This window comes from Leucoraja erinacea, unplaced genomic scaffold (genome assembly GCF_028641065.1).
Source record: "Leucoraja erinacea ecotype New England unplaced genomic scaffold, Leri_hhj_1 Leri_93S, whole genome shotgun sequence".
Lineage (NCBI taxonomy): Eukaryota > Metazoa > Chordata > Chondrichthyes > Rajiformes > Rajidae > Leucoraja > Leucoraja erinaceus.
This window is the reverse complement of record NW_026576883.1, coordinates 232501-253283: the sequence shown is the minus strand read 5'-3', so window position 1 is coordinate 253283 and position 20783 is coordinate 232501. Positions and strand designations below refer to the sequence as shown.

At 46.0% G+C, this 20783-nt stretch overlaps 1 protein-coding gene across 1 annotated transcript; it reads left to right on the top strand.

Moving 5' to 3' along the window:
* Positions 1-2799: 2799 nt before the first annotated feature.
* Positions 2800-9589, top strand: LOC129695089 (zinc-binding protein A33-like). The gene is made up of 6 exons (XM_055631839.1): positions 2800-3236; positions 3327-3422; positions 4846-5079; positions 6292-6314; positions 6413-6531; positions 8856-9589. The coding sequence occupies exons 1-6, from the start codon at positions 2802-2804 to the stop codon at positions 9389-9391; spliced, it is 1443 nt and encodes a 480-aa protein (XP_055487814.1). The 5' UTR covers positions 2800-2801; the 3' UTR covers positions 9392-9589.
* Positions 9590-20783: the final 11194 nt, after the last annotated feature.

The following is a 20783-nucleotide window of genomic DNA, read 5'->3' as shown; positions in this document are numbered from 1 at the left end:
GGAATCAGAGCTGTCTGTCTGTCTGTCGATCCGTTCATTTCAACGCGTTAACTGCGTCACTTCTTGGTTCCACCACTAGACGGCAGCAAAGCCACGTGGTGCGACCACAGACCAGCTGTAACTTTGAGAATTAACTTTGACAATTGCAGAAACAGCGGGAATCTGATTTAATAAGTGACTTTTGTGACCCGTTACCACACCTGCGGCTCAAACCAAATGCATGTCTTAAATTGTGGAATAAAAGCAGAAATTGCCCCAAATACTCAGCAGGTCAGGCAGCATCTGCAAGGTGAAACACACCTTACATTTCAGATCTAATACGGATGATGAATGGTGTTTCCATTTAGACTTTCAGCATCTGTGTTTAAAAAAAAATATTTGCCAGTTGAATGGGTTATTGGAATGTGAGACTGACCATAAACTGCCAACAAAAAACAGAAAACATTGTGGGCATTCAGCAGGTTGGGTGGTATACAGTGTCTGGAAAGGGTTAATATTTCTGAGGTACTCTGGAGCTGCGGGTAGAGCCGCTGTCTCTAAGGGCCAGAGACCAGGGTTCGATCCTGACCTTGGGTGCTGTCTGTTCGGAGTTTGCACGTTCTCCTTGTAACCACTTGGGTTTCCTCCAGGTGCTCCGTGTGCATTCACCCTATCCAGTCACCTCTCGATCCCATACACCTCCTATGCTTGTTGTGGTTACTGATACTCAAAATCAACTCAGGCCACGCAGAGAATTCTTCAAGAAGTTCAAACAAATCGAGGCTGGAACATTCAAAGAGTAAATCACTCGAGAGTTCTCTCCAAACCAAGAGCTGCCCCATTTTATGGCACTCTGTGTGTCCCAACCCCGGTGCGTTTCCATACTCAATCACTTGCAAACATTCCCTTATCGATAACCAATCACTTGCAAACATTCCCTTATCGATAACCAATCACTTGCAAATATTCCCTTATCGATAACCAATCACTTGCAAGCAACGATTCCCTACTTTTCTCCTCCTTCCCAGTTATTTCCCATTCCGTAATCCACCCTTATTTAAACCAAAGATCCGATAGCGAGCTATATGATCTTTAGTTTAAACCGCATGTCTTTCCCTTTCTTGGGCCCCTTATTTCTCCTAGCTAGGGCTTGATACCAAGGTCATATAACTGTCACCAATGATTTACGTTAATGGCTACAAGAGGATCTTGAGTCTCCATTATCTCTTACAAAAAACAATCAAGCAGGTTACAGGGGACAAAGGCCTTCACATAGAGTACAGACAAGCAGAGTTTCCAATTTATAAATATACACCAAAGTATAAAAGTTAAATGCCTCAATATTACAAACACCAAGAACATCAAATATAAAAATACCACACTTCTATACCCTCCAATTAATAAAGTCCTACCCTGCCCAACCTCTCCCTTTCGCGCAGGGTCATAAATCTTGCCAACGTTCTTGGAACTCCACTCTGTATTTTTTCCAACTGTTAACCTTGTTTATATTGTCCCAAGCGCTACTCTCCGCTTTCATCTATATTCAGGACAGTTTAATATGTAACTGACCCCTCCCTGTGGTAGAGAGCGGGAGAAGAACCCTCCATAGTTTCTGCGGGTGGATTTGTCTCCTTCCATTAAAAATGGTCGTAACGATGGTGACCCTCGGGTCCTGTGGCCGGCGCTCCTCTTCCCAGAGGAAGGCAGACATTGATGGTGAAATTCACCAGCGGCTTCAGTGTATCTGCACAACCTTTGGCCGTCTGAGGAGAAGAATATTTGAAGTGTATTTCGTACAGTTTTGTTCTCCTAATCTGAGGAAAGACATTCTTGCCATAGAGGGAGTACAGAGGAGGTTCGCCAGACTGATTCCTGGGATGGCAGGACTTTCATATGAAGAAAGACTAGATAGACTCGGCTTGTACTCGCTGGAATTTAGAAAATTGAGGGGGGATCTTATAGAAACTTACAAAATCCTTAAGGGGTTGGACAGGCTAGATGCAGGAAGATTGTTCACGATGTTGGGGAAGTCCAGAACAAGGGGGTCACAGTTTAAGGATAAGGGGGAAGGAAGTCTTTTAGGACCGAGATGAGAATTTTTTTTTCACACAGAGAGTGGTGAATCTGTGGAATTCTCTGCCACAAAAAATAGTTGTTGAGGCCAGTTCATTGCTTTATTTAAGAGGGAGTTAGATGTGGCACTTGTGGCTAAAGGGATCAGGGGGTATGGAGAGAAGGCAGGTACAGGATACTGATTTGGATGATCAGCCATGATCATATTGAATGGTGGTGCAGGCTCGAAGGGCCGAATGGCCTAAACCTGCAGCTATTTTCTGTGTTTCTAAGATCAGGACACAATTCGCAAGTCCTCGATCATTTTGTCACACACTTTCTGTCTTTCATTTCTGGACTTTGTCCACCCGTCTGCCGATCAACTCCCCCCTCTCCCCCTCAACTGTGTCAACCTATTACCAGCCAGGCTTTGTCCTGCCCCCTTCCTCCATCGTTCTTCCATCTCCCGCCCACCGCCCCTACAATCAGTCTGAAGAAGGATCCAGACTCGAAACATCACCTGTCCATGTTCTCCAGAGGTGCTACTTGACCCGCTGAGTTAATCCAGCACTTTGTGCCTTTTTGTTGTGAAGCAGCATCTGCAGTTCCACGTTTCTGCATCTTCACACTGAACACTTGCAGCCGAATTACATTCATTCCCCGAGACGGCTGCGTGAGCAGTGAACACATGCGGTACTGCAGGAGGGGGCGGGGGGGGGGAGAAGGGGGAGAGTGGGGGTCAGTCTTTCAGGGAATGGGATTGTGATTTTATGAGCCGGGTAGAGGAGGAGTCAGGAAGAATGGCTTCGAACGACCAGGTGGAGAGTTGGACCGCGGAGATAATTTGTCCCATCTGCCTGGATTTCTTCACTGATCCGGTTATACTGGACTGTGGGCACAACTTCTGCCGCTCCTGCATCACACAGAGTTGGGACAGGGAGGGGAGAAACTCCTGCCCGGAATGTAGAGAGGAGTTTACAGACCGCACCCTCAGGGTGAATTGGGCCTTGGCGAGACTGTCTGAGAAAGCTAGAGAATTGAGCCTGAACACGGAAGAGAAAAAACTTCAGTGCGAGAAACATCGGGAAGAACTGAAGCTGTTTTGTGAAACAGACAAGAAGCTGATCTGTGTGATTTGTGCAGCCGGGCAGGAACACAGAGATCACCGCTTCACGCTGATAACAGAAGCTGCAGAATTCTACAAGGTAAAGAAAATCGATGTTGATCGCATCATTGTTTAATTCCATTTTTATTGTCTAACACTTTTATTCTCTGATTTTCAAACACAATCCCAGGATCAGGTTAAAGCTTCCTTCCAGTCTCTCACAAAAAAGGAATCAGAGATCCAGCAAATGGAGCAGCAACAGAAACAGAAGATTTCTGGAGTTCTGGTGAGGCTTTACATTAGACAATAGACAATAGGCGCAGGAGTAGAGGCCATTCGGCCCTGCGAGCCAGCACCGCCATTCAATGTGATCATGGCTGATCATCCCCAATCAGTACCCTGTTCCTGCCTTCTCCCCATATCCCCTGACTCCGCTATCTTTAAGAGCCCTATCTAGCTCTCTCTTGAAAATATCTAGAGAACGGGCCTCCACCGCCCTCTGAGGCAGAGAATTCCACAGACTCTCAACTCTCTGTGAGGAAAAGTGTTTCATCGTCTCCGTTCTAAATGGCTTACCCCTTTTTCTTAAACTGTGGCCACTGGTTCTGGACTCCCCCAACATGTTTCCTGCCTCAAGCGTGTCCAAACCCTTAATAATATTATATGTTTCAATAAGATCCCCTCTCAGCCTTCTAAACTCCAGAGTATACAAGCCCAGTCGCTCCATTCTCTCAGCATATGACAGTCCCACCATCCCGGGAATTAACCTTGTAAACCTACACTGCACTCCCTCAATAGCAAGAATGTCCTTCCTCAAATTAAGGGACCAAAACTGCACACAATACTCTCGGTGTGGTCTCCCCAGGGCCCTGTTCAACTCCAGAAGGACCTCTTTGCTCCTACACTCAACTCCTCTTGTTATAAAGGCCAACATGCCATTTGCTTTCTTCACTGCCTGCTGTACCTGCATGCTTACTTTCATTGTTTAAGAAGGAACTGCAGATGCTGGAGAATCGAAGGTTACACAAAAAAGCTGGAGAAACTCAGCGGGTGCAGCTATTTCCTTCGCTCCATAGATGCTGCTGCACCCGCTGAGTTTCTCCAGCTTTTTTGTGTAACCTGCTTACTTTCATTGACTGATGAACAAGGACCCCCAGATTCCCGTTGTACTTCCCCTTTTCCCAAATTGACGCCATTTAGATAGTAATCTCTTTTTGCTACAAAAGTGGATAACCTCACAGTAAACTGCATCTGCCATGCATCTGCCCACTCACCCAATTTGTCCAACTCACACTGCCACCCAGCTTTGTGTCACCCAATTTAGATTTCCTGATCTTTTGTAGATTTGATCCCTGTGATGCGTGAATAATAGGGCAGCCTTCACGCCTTATTCCTGAGACGGTGTCGGATTCCTTCCACGTCCCCAATACACGCTGGTTCAATGGTCAATCGGCGACTGTAAATTATCCCTGGGAAAGTGGGTGGTGGGTGGATGAATTGGAATTATAGGGCACGTGAAAAGGAATAGGCAGCAGGGAATTGCATTGGGGGTAGAGGATTGATGGGTTATAAGATTACCGTCACAATATTTCAGAAACATTTCGACAAAGAATTGAATTGCCAAAGCAAATAAAAAATGCCCGGGACAAATGTTACGGTCAAAGTCGTGAGGAAACACAACCAGTTGATCTTCACCTTTTATTTCCCAGGAACAATCACACAACCTTCAGTCCAAGATCACATCCCAGTTTGCTGAACTGCACCAGATTCTCACTGAGAAAGAGCAGCGCACACTGGCAGATATCCAAGAGGAAGAGAAGAAGATTCTAAATACAATGGAGAAAAATCTTGAAGCGATTGAGGGGAATTTAAAATACATTCATCAGGATCTCTTTACATTGCAGCAACAGATGGATCAAAAAGACAGTGTGGAGTTTCTGAAGGTGAGCGGTTACACTACAGTTTGGTGAAGTGAAAGTGCCCAGTCACAAAATGGTGGGTGACATTTCAGAAATAAATGCTGCATTTACCAGTAATTCAGAACTTAGTAAATGTTCCCTCTGTTCCAGCTGTTGTTGTTCAGAAACTAATTGGCCTCCCGCTGAATCTATGGGATCTCAGGACTGTCTGGCGGGAATGTAGAGAGGTGTTTGTATTATGTGGAGTTTAGAACAATGACAGGTGATCCTATATCTGATCCCAAGGACCACGAATGGACAGAGGGCAGTGAATATCTGGGAGTCTCCAACCAAGAAACTCTGAGAGGTTTAACATGTTAGACATATTTTAAACCAGAGGAAGATACATTTTTGAAAATTTGAGGAATTGTAATCGAAGGGAATGGGTCAAAGAGGAGGTGTTCAGTCCTGGGCTAGATCAGCCATGACCACATTGTGGGGATTAACATTGAAATCTAGAACGTGGCGCACACATCAGATTGATCATCTATATCCGGTTCCCATCAGCAGTGGGTGGTCACCTTGGGGGAATTTGCTCTGTTTGTTTTGTCCACCTTGTTTCACCATAGAATGACATCCCATTCTACATCATAGACAGACCATTCGGCCCATTCTATCCAGTCAAGATTTCTGCTCCACTCATCATCCCTCCCATCTACTCTCCACACCCGGTAACAATACCCCAAATTCCAGGAGCCCTAATGTGTTTATCCCGCTTGCACTTAAATTTATCTCTGCTGTTGGCTTCAGTCCCTCCAATGCAAGTGAGGTCCATGTTGTCATGACTGCATTCCTTTCGGTATTTATTGAAGACCAGTTACATTTCAGTTTCGATTCTTGGTCTCCCCTTTCGATATGAGATATTATTTCATTCCCACCCATTTAAATCCATCGTCAAACTTAAATTCCCTCCCATCATTCCTGACATCTTCTCCAGATGAAATCCCACAACCTGCCCAGTCTTTTCATTAAGTTCCATCCTCTCAGTTATGGCGTTATTCTCATGAACATTCCTTGTGCTTTCCCCCATCGTTCTACATCTATGCGGCAATATCCGCTTTCTCTCTGCATGACAGTGGCGATAAGAGTTGGGAAATGGGAATTATCAGAGGGTTGTAGAAATTTGGTGAAATTCCCGCTGTCGGGATGAGGACGGTCCATCTCAATCAATTGAGATTTGTGTTTTATTTCTTTCAGGAGGAAGCTGGTCGCAAGCGAAGGTAGGACATTGGCTTGATGGAAACAGTGCAAGTGTTTTGTGGAACAACTCAAAACATTTCTAACGCTCAGTTTATAACCAGCTGTTCAATATTTCCAGGATTCGTGATGATGCCAAACCACTGTCGGTGGTGGATGAAGCCATGCAGATTGAAAACTTTCATTGCCCTGTTTCATTCAACACGGCATTCAAAGAAATATCCGATGACTTCAAGCAAGGTAAAGCTTATACCTTTTCCATTATTCTTGTATCTTGTATTATTCTTGTTTCTGACATCTTTAAACCATACACCTGACCTTATCATTTCCCAGCCTCACACAGCCCGGTTTTACCTTCTCCCCAAAATCCATAACACAACTGTCCTGTCCCACTGAAATGATTTCCACTACTCCATCCTATCCCCCCTGATCCAATCCCTCCCGACCGATGTCCAAGATACCTCACATGCCTTTAATGACTTCCGCTTTCTGAGCCCCCACCCCCTCATCTTTACCATGGACGTTCAGTCACTCTACACCTCCATCCCCCACAAGGTTTCAGTTGTCCGCCCGCCTGTGCCAGAGGCTGAGTGGATTCTTCCCCGGTCCTGGGGCCGCGCTGCCCGAGTCTTCCCCATGACCCATATAACCATATAACAATTTCAGCACGGAAACAGGCCATCTCGGCCCTTCTAGTCCGTGCCAAACACTTATTCTCCCCTAGTCCCATCTACCTGCACTCAGACCATAACCCTCCATTCCTTTTCCATCCATATACCTATCCAATTTATTTTTAAATGATAAAATCGAACCTGCCTCCACCACTTCCACTGGAAGCTCATTCCACACCGCTACCACTCTCTGAGTAAAGAAGTCACCCCTCATGTTACCCCTAAACTTCTGTCCCTTAATTCTCAGGTCATGACCTCTTGTTTGAATCTTCCCTACTCTCAATGGGAAAAGCTTATCCACGTCAACTCTGTCTATCCCTCTCATCATTTTAAAGACCTCTATCAAGTCCCCCCTTAACCTTCTGCGCTCCAGAGAATAAAGTTCACTTCTTCAAAGTTAAACTTGTTCAACCTTTCTCTGTAACTTAGTTGCTGAAACCCAGGCAACATTCTAGTAAATCTCCTCTGTACTCTCTCTATTTTATTGACATCCTACCTATAATTAGGCGACCAAAATTGTACACCATACTCCAGAATTGGCCTCACCAATGCCTTGTACAATTTTAACATTACATCCCAACTTCTATATCCCCGGGTACTCTCTGATTCTCTGCTTCTCCCCCAGTCCCGGTGAAAAAGTTACTTGTATAACAACTAAACAGGTTGGCTTCTTAATAAACAGACAACACACAAACTGTTTGGTAGACACAGTTCAAAACGTTACTTATTATCGGCCGATGGAAGGGAGGGAGAACTCCAGTCAAGTGACCAATGTAGACACTTCACTGTCCTCAGTCCACTTCTCTGAACAACAGAATTACATCGTATTATATAGTGTTTTTTTGTCACCTTAGCACATTCCACAGACATAGAAACATAGAAAATAGCTGCAGGAGTAGGCCATTCGGCCCTTCGAGCCTGCACCGCTATTCAATATGATCATGGCTGATCATCCAACTCAGTATCCCATCCCTGCCTTCTCTCCATACCCTGATCCCTTTAGCCACAAGGGCCGCATCTAACTCCCTCTTAAATATAGCCAATGAACTGTGGCCTCAACTACGTTCTGTGGCAGAGAATTCCACAGATTCACCACTCTCTGTGTGAAAAATGTTTTCCTCATCTCGGTCCTAAAAGATTTCCCCTTTATCCTTAAACTGTGACCCCTTGTTCTGGACTTCCCCAACATCGGGAACAATCTTTCTGCATCTAGCCTGTCCAACCCCTTAAGAATTTTGTAAATTTCTATAAGATCCCCCCTCAATCTTCTAAATTCTAGTGAGTACAAGCCGAGTCTATCCAGTCTTTCTTCATATGAAAGTCCTGACATCCCAGGCATTAGTCATGGTCAGAGGTACAGGAAACGGTTTCTACAGAATGCATCACATCAAAGGCATTTTGTCACATGGTACAAGATATATTAAAAACATTGGCCATTTGGTTTACAACATTTTATTTTTCTACTTCTCTGGTTCCTCTTTTGTCACCTCGTCCCTCATAAACATAGGACACTTGGTTTACGACATCTTACTTTTCACATACATCAAAGAGCAAAGAGATCTAGCTACTTCTCTGGTTCCTCTTTGTCACCTCCTCCCTCATAAACATAGGACACTTGGTGCCAGGCATCTTACATCAAAGAGATCAATCTAGCTCCTTCTCTGGTTCCTCGCTCGTCACCTGGGAGACAATGTTATAGTATTTATTATCTCACACACCACAACCTGAGGAAAGCCTAATTTGAGACTAAATATAAGCTGTAAGCTAGCCCAGAATCCAATTTAATATCTTCTTATATTTTTAACCAAAATTCGGCTTTTATCACCGGGACCGCGCTGCCCGAGTCTCCCCCCGACCCCCGGGGACTCTCTGATTCTCTGCTTCTCCCCCCAGTCTCCGTCATCCTGGATGTGGAAACAGCGCATCCGGAGCTCGAGGTGTCTGAGGATCGGAAGAGGGTGAGATGGACCGGGACCCGGAGGAGTCTCCCTGACACCAGGAAGAGGTTTACAGGCCGGGCGTGTGTGCTGGGATCGGAGGGATTCACATCGGGGAGACATTACTGGGAGGTGGAGGTGGCGGGGAGTCGGCGCTGGAGTCTGGGAGTCGCCGCAGAGTCTATGGAGAGGAAGAGACCGGTCACACTGACCCCGGTGACTGGAGTCTGGAGCATCTGGCGTTGGGGGGGTGACGGGTTTGATGCACTCACCTCCCCTCCATCCTCTCTCCCCGCCCGTCTCATCCCCAAGAGGGTGGGAGTTTATCTCAGCTACGAGTCCGGGACAGTTTCATTTTACGACGCGGACACTAAGTCCCATCTCCACACCTTCCCTGGGAATAAATTCACGGAGAAACTTTATTCTTTCTTCGGGCCTTGGGATGGAAACAACTGGCTGAGAATCTGCTCCGGTTCCGCTCCGTGTGTGTAAAAGGGTCGGGTCCCGGGACCGGCGTCAGGAGCGGGGCTCAGGGGCTGTGGGGCAGAAACCCAGTGGACAACAGGTCGGCGCTGAACGGATCACATTTAATCCTCAAATTACATGCCGTAAAACCCCAGCGAGTGCGGAAATAAAATCAGGGGGAATGTAAATGTGGGAAGAGTGAAATAAACAGCAACTGGAATCAGAGCTGTCTGTCGATCCGTTCATTTCAACGCGTTGACTGCGTCACTTCTTGGTTCCGCCACTAGATGACAGCAAAGCCACGTGATGCGACCACAGACCAGCTGTAACTTTGAGAATTAACTTTGACAATTGCAGAAACAGCGGGAATCTGATTTAATAAGTGACTTTTGTGACCTGTTACCACACCTGCGGCACAAACCAAATGCAAGGCTAAAAATGTGGAATAAAAGCAGAAATTACCCCAAATACTCAGCAGGTCAGGCAGCATCTGCAAGGTGAAACACACCTTACATTTCAGATCGAATACTGATGACGAATGGTGTTTCCATTTGGATTGTCAGCATCTGTGTTTTTTTCAGTTTTTCCAGTTGCATTTTCCAGTTCCAGTTGTAATGTGCATTGGAACAGTGGGCGGTGGCTCAGACTGAATCACGCCAAGACTATGATGTATTCTGTGCCAAATCATGTTTAGTTCAGAGCTACAACATGTAAACAGGCTTTGATGTATTCTGCGCCAAATCATGCCATGGAACTTGTGGAGTTGTTTCTAGAAAATATAACCACATACAAAATGAGAAAGCGACAGAACAGTTATGAGACACAAGCATTTACAGATGCTTTCAATCCAAGAGTCAGCAGGAGTGTTTTAATTTCAGTTGAACGACTTGAACTTTGGCTTATTGGCGCCTGCATTTATACAGGTAAGAACTCAGGTGTTTAACAACTCACCTGCTGACTGCAATAATAGAGAGACTCTTGATTAGTCTGGGTGTCGGAGATTATCGGGAGAAGGCAGAAGAATGGGGTTAGGAGGGAGAGATAGATCAGCCGTGATTGAATGGCGGAGTAGACGATGGGCCCTATGACTTAATTATGTTCCTATCACTTATGACCCACTGAGTTACTCCAGCACTTTGTGTCTTTTTCAACATAATAATCTCGAGTGCAGCCTCACCAATGAGTTGGACAAAGTGAGTGCTGTAGTCTTTGCAGATGGGACACTGAGACATGTGAAGCTCCCACTGTCAGTCCAAGCTTAGGTTGGGTTACAGTGCAGAGAAGAAAGTGAAAGGTATGTTAGCATTCATCACAAAAGGATTTGAGTATAGGAGCAGGGAGGTTCTACTGCCGTTGTGCAGGGTCTTGGTCAAGTCAAAGTCAAAGTCAAGTCAAAGTAACCTTATTGTCAATTCAATTATGCAACAGTAGTTACACATAGGATCGAAATTACGTTTCCCCATACTCCAAATGTGCAAGTAATATTAAGAACACAGACAGACAACATATCAATAAAAATAGACAATAGACATACATTATTTAAAATATTAAAATATTCACAGTATGCCAAAATGTAGCAAAAACTTTGAGGTATTTTAAACAGGGTGCAACAATGAAAGGTGCAATATAGAAAAAGGTCGGATTCCGTACTGGAGACATTGAGCCAAAGTTATTTTCACAGTTTGTTGTCTTTGTTTGGGTACTGTTCATGGAATTTACTTAAGTGTGTTGCTCCTATACTCAAATCCTTTTGCGATGAATGCTAACATACCTTTCACTTTCTTCTCTGCACTGTAACCCAACCTAATCTGATGGCAAAAGCTGTTTTTGAATCTGGTGGTTTTGCTCCGCATGCTGCGGTAGCGCTTACCGGAAGGTAGGAGGGTGAACAGTTTGTGTGCTGGGTGAGTGGTGTCTTTGATAATATTGCTTGCTCTCTTGCGACAGCGAGAAGGGTGTAGGTCCTGGATTGCTGGTTGGGGTGATCTGGTGATCTTCTCCACTGTCTTCACCACTCTCTGTAGGGCCTTCTGGTCAGCAGCAGAGCAACTGCCATACCAGACTGAGAGACTGCTGGTAAGAATGCTCTCAATGGCACCCCTGTAAAAGGTCGTGAGGGCACAGGGGGGGGAGGCCAGCTCTCCTCATCTGTCGAAGGAAGTGGAGGCGTTGCTGTGCTTTCTTGACTAGGGAGATGGTGTTGGTGGACCATGTCTGATCATCTGTGATGTGCACTCCCAGGAACTTGGTGCTTTTCACAGACTCCACTGCACTGCCATTGATGGTAAGTGGGGTGTGTGTTGTCTGTTTCTTCCTGAAGTCCACAGTTATTTCTTTTGTTTTGTTGACATTGAGTTGAAGGTTGTTGATATCACACCAGTTGATGAGTTGTTGAACCTCCTCTCTGTAGGCTGAATCGTCATCGTGGCTGATGAGGCCCACCACTGTAGTGTCATCTGGAGTATTGCGACAGTTTTGGTCTCCTAATCTGAGGAAAGACATTCTTGCCGCAAAGGGAATACAGAGAAGGTTCACCAGACTGATTCCTGGGATGTCAGGACTTTCATATGTAGAAAGACTGGATAGACTCGGTTTGTACGCGCTAGAATTTAGAAGATTGAGGGGGGAACATATAGAAACTTACAAAATTCTTAAGGGGTTGGATAGGCTAGATGCAGGAAGATTGTTCCCGATGTTGGGGAAGCCCAGAACAAGTGGTCACACAGTTTAAGGATAAGGGGGAAATCTTTTAGGACCGAGATGAGAAAAACATTTTTCACACAGAGAGTGGTGAATCTGTGGAACTCTCTGCCACAGAAGGTAGTTGAGGCCAGTTCATTGGCTATATTTAAGAGGTAGTTAGATGTGGCCCTTGTGGCTAAAGGGATCAGGGGGTATGGAGAGAAGGCAGGTACAGGATACTGAGTTGGATGATTAGCCATGATCATATTGAATGGCGGTGCAGGCTCGAAGGGCCGAATGGCCTACTCCTGCACCTATTTTCTATGTTTCTATGTTGCCAAGTCAAGGGTTCCCAGGAGAGCTTTTAATTAATGAACACGTTTAATTACAATACAATACAATTTATTTGTTATTATTTGAACCTCATTGAGGTTCAAACGAAATGTTGTTTCTGCAGTCATACACACAAGAAAAAGAACCAAGACACAACACAATTTACACAAACATCCATCAAAGTGAATCTCCTCCTCACTGTGATGGAAGGCAAAGTTTAACACTGCTGTCTGCCTGTCCCTTTTCACTGAACAGAATGATTCAGAAATAAACACAACAGTTTTGTTGAATGTCACTGTGGATAACTTCCTGGATCTTCACTTCTGTAACTTGTGTCACCCCCATGACCAAAGCTTCACAGTTGCCAATCTTTGCAGCCGGGATGATGCTGGGGGCGGGGCTCTAGTCACGTGTGGAGGGGGGGGCAGGACAATGGGAGCGCCGTGAGTTACGTCATTCGGCTGTCACGTGTCGGGGGCGGGTGAATGGCGGTCTGGTGTCACGTGTCGGGGGCGGGTGAATGGAGGTCTGGTGTCACGTGTCGGGGGCGGGGCGAATGGTGTTCTAGTGTGACGTGTCGGGGACGGAGTGACTGGAGGTCTGGTGTGACGTGTCTGGGGGCGGGTGAATGGGGGGTCACGTGTCGGGTGCGAGTGACGAGGTCTGGTGTGACGCTTCGGGGGCGGGTGAATGGGGGGTCACGTGTCGGGTGCGGGTGACGAGTCTGGTGTGACGTGTCGGGGGCGGGGTGAATGGGGGTCTGCTGTCACGTGTGGTGGGGGTAGGGTTGAATGGAGCTGTGACGTGTCCTGGGGAGGGGTGAATTGTGGTCTGTTGTCACGTGTGGGGGGCGGGCGGGCGGGTTCGCGGCGCTGGCTGGTGACGCGTTGTCAGGCGCGCAGGCGGGCGCCGGAGCAGGAAGCGGAGAGAGGGGGTGAGTAACCATGGCGACCCGGGTAGGGGGGGCAACGGCGGGGTCCGTCTCCATAGAGACGCGGCCTAGTCCCAACCTGGAGAGGGAAGAGGGAGAAAAGGGGGAAGGGAGGCGAGGGTGGGGGGAGTTTGGGGAGGAGGAGTGAAGGGGAAACAGAGGAGGGGGGGGAGGAGAAGGGAAAGGGGACGGAGGGGATGGGGAAGGGAATTAAAGCATGGAATAATCACCTTACTATAGTTAAACATAGAAACATAGAAATTAGGTGCAGGAGTAGAGGCCATTCGGCCCTTCGAGCCTGCACCGCCATTCAATATGATCATGGCTGATCATCCAACTCAGTATCCTGTACCTGCCTTCTCTCCATACCCCCTGATCCCTTTAGCCACAAGGGCCACATCTAACTCCCTCTTAAATATAGCCAATGAACTGTGGCCTCAACTACCTTCTGTGGCAGAGAATTCCACAGATTCACCACTCTCTGTGTGAAAAATGTTTTCCTCATCTCGGTCCTAAAAGATTTCCCCCTTATCCTTAAACTGTGACCCCTTGTTCTGGACTTCCCCAACATCGGGAACAATCTTCCTGCATCTAGCCTGTCCAACCCCTTAAGAATTTTGTAAGTTTCTATAAGATCCCCCCTCAATCTTCTAAATTCTAGCGAGTACAAACCGAGTCTATCCAGTCTTTGTTCATATGAAAGTCCTGCCATCCCAGGAATCAGTTTGGTGAACCTTCTCTGTACTCCCTCTATGGTAAGAATGTATTTCCTCAGATTAGGAGACCAAAACTGTACGCAATACTCCAGGTGTGGTCTCACCAACTGCAGTAGAACCTCCCTGCTCCTATACTCAAATCCTTTTGCGATGAATGCTAACATACCATTCACCTTCTTCACTGCCTGCTGCACCTGCATGCCTACTTTTAATGACTGGTGTACCATGACACCCAGGTCTCATTGCATCTCCCCTTTTCCTAATCGGCCACCGTTCAGATAACAGTCTACTTTCCTGTTTTTGCCACCAAAGTGGATAACCTCACATTTATCCACATTATACTGCATCTGCCATGCATTTGCCCACTCACCCAGCCTATCCAAGTCACCTTGCAGCCTCCGAGCATCCTCCTCACAGCTAACACTGCCCCCCAGCTTCGTGTGGAAAGCATGCAATAATCTCCACACTATTCAACAATGTACCTCGGTGACTGCCAATCACCCCCCCTTCCCCAGACACACCTCCCACAGGAAAAACACTATGACTATATGCATGTAAATAGATTTATTTATTGAAATCATATTCTATGTTGCTCTTCCAGGGAGATGCTAACTGCATTTCGTTGTCTCTGTACTGTACACTGACACTGGCAATTAAATTTGAATCTGAATCTGAATCTTACCAAGCCAGATGCAACTAAATTTAAAGTAGCTCTTTCTTCCCAATAACCCTTTCTGGCTTAAGTCCTCCCACCACCTCCAGTTTAAATTCCATTTGGAATATTTTGGAGGACCAAGAACCAAGAACCAAAGGGGGATGGCTGAGGGGTGGGAAGGGAGGAGGGTGGGGAAGCGGAGAGGGGAGGAGAGGTGGGGGGGGAAGAGAGGTGAGAAAGGAGGGGAGGGAGAAGAGGAGAGGTTTAGGGGAGGGGGATAAGATGGGATACATCGATGAATAGACAATAGGTGCAGGAGGAGGCCATTTGGCCCTTCGAGCCAGGACCGCCATTCAATGTGATCATGGCTGAGCATCCCCAATCAGTCTGAAGAAGGGTTTCGGCTCGAAACGTTGCCTATTTCCTTCGCTCCATAGATGCTGCTGCACCCGCTGAGTTTCTCCAGCTTTTTTGTGTACCTGCAGAAGGACCTCTTTGCTCTTCTACTCAACTCCCCTTTTTATGAAGGACAACATGCCATTAGCTTTCTTCACTGCCTGCTGTCCCTGCATGCTTACTTTCAGTGACTGATGTACAAGGACCCCCAGGTCTCCTTGTACTTACTCTTTTCCTAACCTGACACCATTCAGATATTTATCTGCCTTCCTGTTCTTGCCACCAAAGTGGATAATCTCACATTTATCCACATTATACTGCATCTGCCCACTCATCCAACCTGTCCAAGTCACCCTGTATCCTCATAGCATCCTCCTCACAGTTCACTCTGCTACCCAGCTTTGTGTCATCTGCAAATTTCCTAATGTTACATTTAATTCCTTCATCTAATTATTTAATATATATTGTAAATAGCTGCATCCCAGCACCGAGCCTTGCGTAACTCCACTGGTCAATGCCTGCCATTCTGAAAGGGACCCGTTAATCCCTACTTTTTGTTTCCTGTCTGCCAACCAAAATTTTCTATCAATGTCAATACCCTATCCCCTATACCATGTGCTCTAATTTTGCCCACAAATCTTCTGTATGCGACCTTATCAAAGGCTTTCTGAAAGTCCCAGTACACTACATCCATTGGCTCTCCTATGTCCATTTTACTTGTAACATCCTCAAAAAGTTCCAGAAGATTTGTCAAGTATGATTTCCCTTTCGTAAATCCTGGGGATTTATTAGCCTTCAGACTTGGACCGATCCTGTTACTGCTATACAAATGTGCAGCTATTACATCTTTAATAATCGACTCCAGCATTTCCCCCAACACTGATATCAGGCTAACTGGTCAAATCAGTGTGATTGCTGGAAATCATTGATTCCAAATCAGTGATTGCTGGAAATTGGTGATTTCATATTAGTGTGAACGGCAGGAGTAGGGGATTATGAATCAATTTCAATATTGGGAGTTACTGAATTTCTGAAGCTCTACCTAGACTGGTGAACTTCCTGAATAATTTTAAGTGTCGTATGGATAGTGGTAAATACAGCACTTGTTTAAAATCTGAGGTTAACTAAGGAGGAGGCCATTCAGCCCTCAAGGCTACTCCACCGTTCACTCCGATCACGGCTGATCTTAATCCTCTGCACATAATTCATGGAATCATGGAATAGGAGTAGAATTAGGCCATTTGGCCCATCAAGTCTATGCCATTCAATCATGGCTGATCTATCTCTCCCTCCTAAGGGAAACGAGAGGTGAAAAGGTGCATAGAACAAATGAATGAAAACTTTGTTTTTTAGTTACAGAGAAAGATTGAACAAGTTAGGGCTTTATTCTTTGGAGCGCAGAAGGTTAAGGGTCTTTAAAATGATGAGAGGGATAGACAGAGTTGACGTGGATAAGCTTTTCCCACTGAGAGTAGGGAAGATTCAAACAAGGGGACATGACATAGAATTAAGGGACTGAAGTTTAGGGGTAACATGAGGGGGAACTTCTTTACTCAGAGAGTGGTAGCTGTGTGGAATGAGCTTCCAGTGAAGGTGGTGGAGGCAGGTTCGTTTTTATCATTTAAAAATAAATTGGATAGTTATATGGATGGGAAGGGAATGGAGGGTTATGGTCTGAGCGCAGGTGTATGGGACATGGGGAGAATAAGTTTTCGGCACGGACTAGAAGGGTCGAGATGGCCTGTTTCCGTGCTGTAATTGTTATATGGTTATATGGACGGGAAAGGAATGGAGGGTTATGGTCTGAGCGCAGGTATATGGGACTAGGGGAGATTATGTGTTCGGCACGGACTAGAAGGGTCGAGATGGCCTGTTTCCATGCTGTAATTGTTATATGGTTATATGGACGGGAAAGGAATGGAGGGTTATGGTCTGAGCGCAGGTGTATGGGACTAGGGGAGAATACGTGTTCGGCATGGACTAGAAGGGTCGAGATGGCCTGTTTCCGTGCTGTAATTGTTATATGGTTTATATGGTTTGCAAAATGACAAATCAAAGTCAGCAATGATGATCACGGATAGTTTAGTTTATTGTCACGAGTACCGAGGTACAGTGAAATGCTATTATTGCGTGCTAGCTAGCCTGCAGAAAAGGCAATACATGATTATAATTGAGCCTTTCATCATGTACAGGTACATGATAAGAGAATAACGTTTAGTGCAAGGTCAAGCCAGCAAAGTCCAATCACAGTTGTGATAGTACCTGCCTCAGCTACCTCCTCTGACAGCTTGTTCCATATACCTACCATCCTTTATTCCTGTTAAATCTTTCAATAGACAAAAGACAATAGACAATAGGTGCAGGAGTAGGCCATATCTTTAAGAGCCCTGTCTATCTCTCTCTTGAAAGTATGCAGAGAACCGACCTCCACCGCCTTCTGAGGCAGAGAATTCCACAGTCTCACCATTCTCTGTGAGAAAAAGTGTTTCCTCGTCTCCGTTCTAAATGGCTCACCCCTTATTCTTAAACTGTGACCCCTGGTTCTGGACTCCCCCAACATAGGGAACATGTTTCCTGCCTCTAGCGTGTCTAAAGCCTTCATAATCTTAGGTAGACAAAAGTGCTGGAGAAACTCAGCGGGTGCAGCAGCATCTATGGAGCGAAGGAAATAGGCAACGTTTCAGGCCAAAACCCTTCTTCAGACGTCCCTCCTTAATAATCTTATACGTTTCAATAAGATCGCCTCTCATCCTTCTAAACTCCAGAGTATACAAACCCAGCAGCTCCATTCTCTCAGCCTATGACAGTCCCGCCAAACCCGGGAATTAACCTTGTAAACCTATGCTGCACCCCCTCTCTCACCTTAAACCCCATGTCCTCTGGATCTTGATTCCCCTACTCTGAGTAAAAGACTCTGTGCCTCTATCCCTTGCTATTCCCCTCATGATCGTATACATGATCACAAGGTCACCCTTCATCCTCCTGCGCTCCAAGGAGTAAATTCCTAGCCTGCTCAACCTCTCCCTATAGCTCAGGCCCTCAAGTCTTGGCAACATTCTTTGTGAAACTACCCTCTCCTCTTTCCAGTTTAACGACATTTATACATGAATTACACACAACATTCTACAAGAAAGAAGACTGTGGGAAAAAGCAAGACTTTTATTCTGCAAATCCTGCAGGGGGGGGGGCATTGTAATTGTTATTGCCAGCCCAAAACTGTGGTTGCAAACCACCCCTTCCAGTTTGTTATCGTGTGATTGCTATATTAATAAAAATTTTGCTAGGAATGCAACAATTACATTACAGCAGGAATGTATATTTTAATTTAGATTAATAATATAAACTGCAGATTCAGTTTCTAATATTGCAGCCATTTCAATGATATTTTTAATGTTCTTTTCAATATTTATGTGGATTTTGTTTGGATTATTCATTGGATACAAAGGACACAAAACAGACCTTTAAAGAGGGGTCTCGACCCGAAACATCACCGATTCCTTCCTTCCAGAGATGCTGCCTGTCCCACTGAGTAGCTCCAGCATTTTGTCTCCGTGTTTGGTTTACATCAGCATCTGCAGTTCCTTCCTACGTACAAACGGACCATTCGGCCCAATCAAGCACTTCTGGTCTTAATGCTCCAGGCAAGGTTCCTCCTGAGTTTAAATCTATTGGCAGAACCCCTTTTTTCTTTGTTCCCTCGGGTGGCACAGATGGTAGAGGTGCTGCCTCACAGCACCAGAGACCAGGCTTTAGAAACATAGAAACAATAGGTGCAGGAGTAGAGGCCATTCGGCCCTCGAGCCTGCACCGCCATTCAATATGATCATGGCTGATCATCCAACTCAGTATCCCGTACCTGCCTTCTCTCCATACCCCCTGATCCCTTTAACCACAAGGGCCACATCTAACTCCCTCTTAAATATAGCCAATGAACTGTGGCCTCAACTACCTTCTGTGGCAGAGAATTCCACAGATTCACCACTCTCTGTGTAAAAAATGATTTTCTCATCTCGGTCCTAAAAGACTTCCCTCTTATCCTTAAACTGTGTGACCCCTAGTTCTGGACTTCCCCAACGTCGGGAATAATCTTCCTGCATCTAGCCTGTGCAACCCCTTAAAAATTTTGTAAGTTTCTATAAGATCCCCCCTCAATCTTCTGAATTCTAGCATGTACAAGCCGAGTCTATCCAGTCTTTCTTCATATGAAAGTCCTGCCATCCCAGGAATTAGTCCGGTTTCCATCCTGACCTCAGGCACTGTCTGTGTGGAGTATGTACATTCTCCCCGTGACTGTCTGGGTTTTTCTCCGGGTGCTCCGGTTTCCTCCCATATCCCAACAACGTGTGGGTTTGTAGGGTAATTGGCTTTGGTAAAAATTGTAAATTGTCCCTAGTGCGTAGTCTAATGCTAGGGAATGGGGATCACTGGTTGGCACGGACTCAGTGGGTCAAAGTGCCTGCTTCTGCGCTGTATGTCCCCCCCTGGTGTGTTGGTAGTTTTGAGTTTAGTTCATTGAGTTCAGTTGTCACAGATACCGAGGTGCAGGGAAAAGCTCTCAGAAATATAGAAACATAGAAAATAGGTGCAGGTGGAGGCCATTCGGCCCTTCGAGCCAGCACCGCCATTCATTGTGATCATGGCTGATCATCCCCTATCAATAACCCGTGCCTGCCTTCTCCCCATATCCCTTGACTCCACTAGCCCCTTTTGTTGAGTGCTAACCAGTGGATGAGAAAATGAGATACCATAGAACTGGTGTGAATGGGCGATCGATGGTTGGGGTGGACGCAGTGGATTGATGGGACTGTTTCCGTGCTGTATCTCTAAACTTAGAAACATAGAAAATATGTGCAGGAGTAGGCCATTCGGCCCTTCCAGCCTGCACCGCCATTCGATATGATCATGGCTGATCATCCAACTCAGTATCCCATACCTGCCTTCTCTCCATACCCCCTGATCCCTTTAGCCACAAGGGCCACATCTAACTCCCTCTTAAATATAGCCAATGAACTGGCCTCAAGTACCTCTGTGGCAGAGAATTCCACAGATTCACCACTCTCTGTGTAAAAAATGATTTTCTCATCTCCGTCCTAAAAGACTTCCCCCTTATCCTTAAACTGTGACCCTTGTTCTGGACTTCCCCAACATCGGGAACAATGAAACATATAACTTAAACATATTCACTCTATTCTGTTCAACCTGTCGGAGTGGGTCGCACATTCCCACTGTTCTTTGGCTAAAAAAACCTTCTTTGGTTTACTTTTAAGGGCGGAAACAGGCCCTTTGGCCCACCGAATCCGTGCTGACCAGCGATCCCTGTACACCAGCACTATCCTACACAGGAGGGACAATTTACAATTTTGCCGAGGCCAACTTTAGCCGACAAACCTGTCCGTCTTCGGAGTGTGGGAAGGAAACCAGAGCACCCGGAGAAAACCCACCCGGTCACGGGGAGAACGTACAAACTCCGCGCAGACAGCACCTGTAGTCAGGGTCGAACCGGGGCCTCTGGTGCCGTGAGGCAGCAACTCTAGCGCTGTGCCTCTTTGCTGCCTCCAATAAAGTCTCCTGAATTCCTAATTGGATTTCTGGCACAGTATCTTGCATTGGCATCCTTTGATATATTCCTCAAAAATGGCACATAAAAAACCTTTGACCATTTAAAATACTTTTCTCAACACGTGCGGGTTTGACATTTAATTGACC

Bases quoted from the DNA above. Each gene is read 5' to 3' on its own strand.
- LOC129695089 (XM_055631839.1), top strand. From the start codon at position 2,802: ATGAGCCGGGTAGAGGAGGAGTCAGGAAGAATGGCTTCGAACGACCAG. The intron at 3,237-3,326 runs GTAAAGAAAATC...ACACAATCCCAG, and splicing joins AAGCTGCAGAATTCTACAAG to GATCAGGTTAAAGCTTCCTT. The intron at 6,532-8,855 runs GTAAAGCTTATA...TTCTCCCCCCAG, and splicing joins ATCCGATGACTTCAAGCAAG to TCTCCGTCATCCTGGATGTG.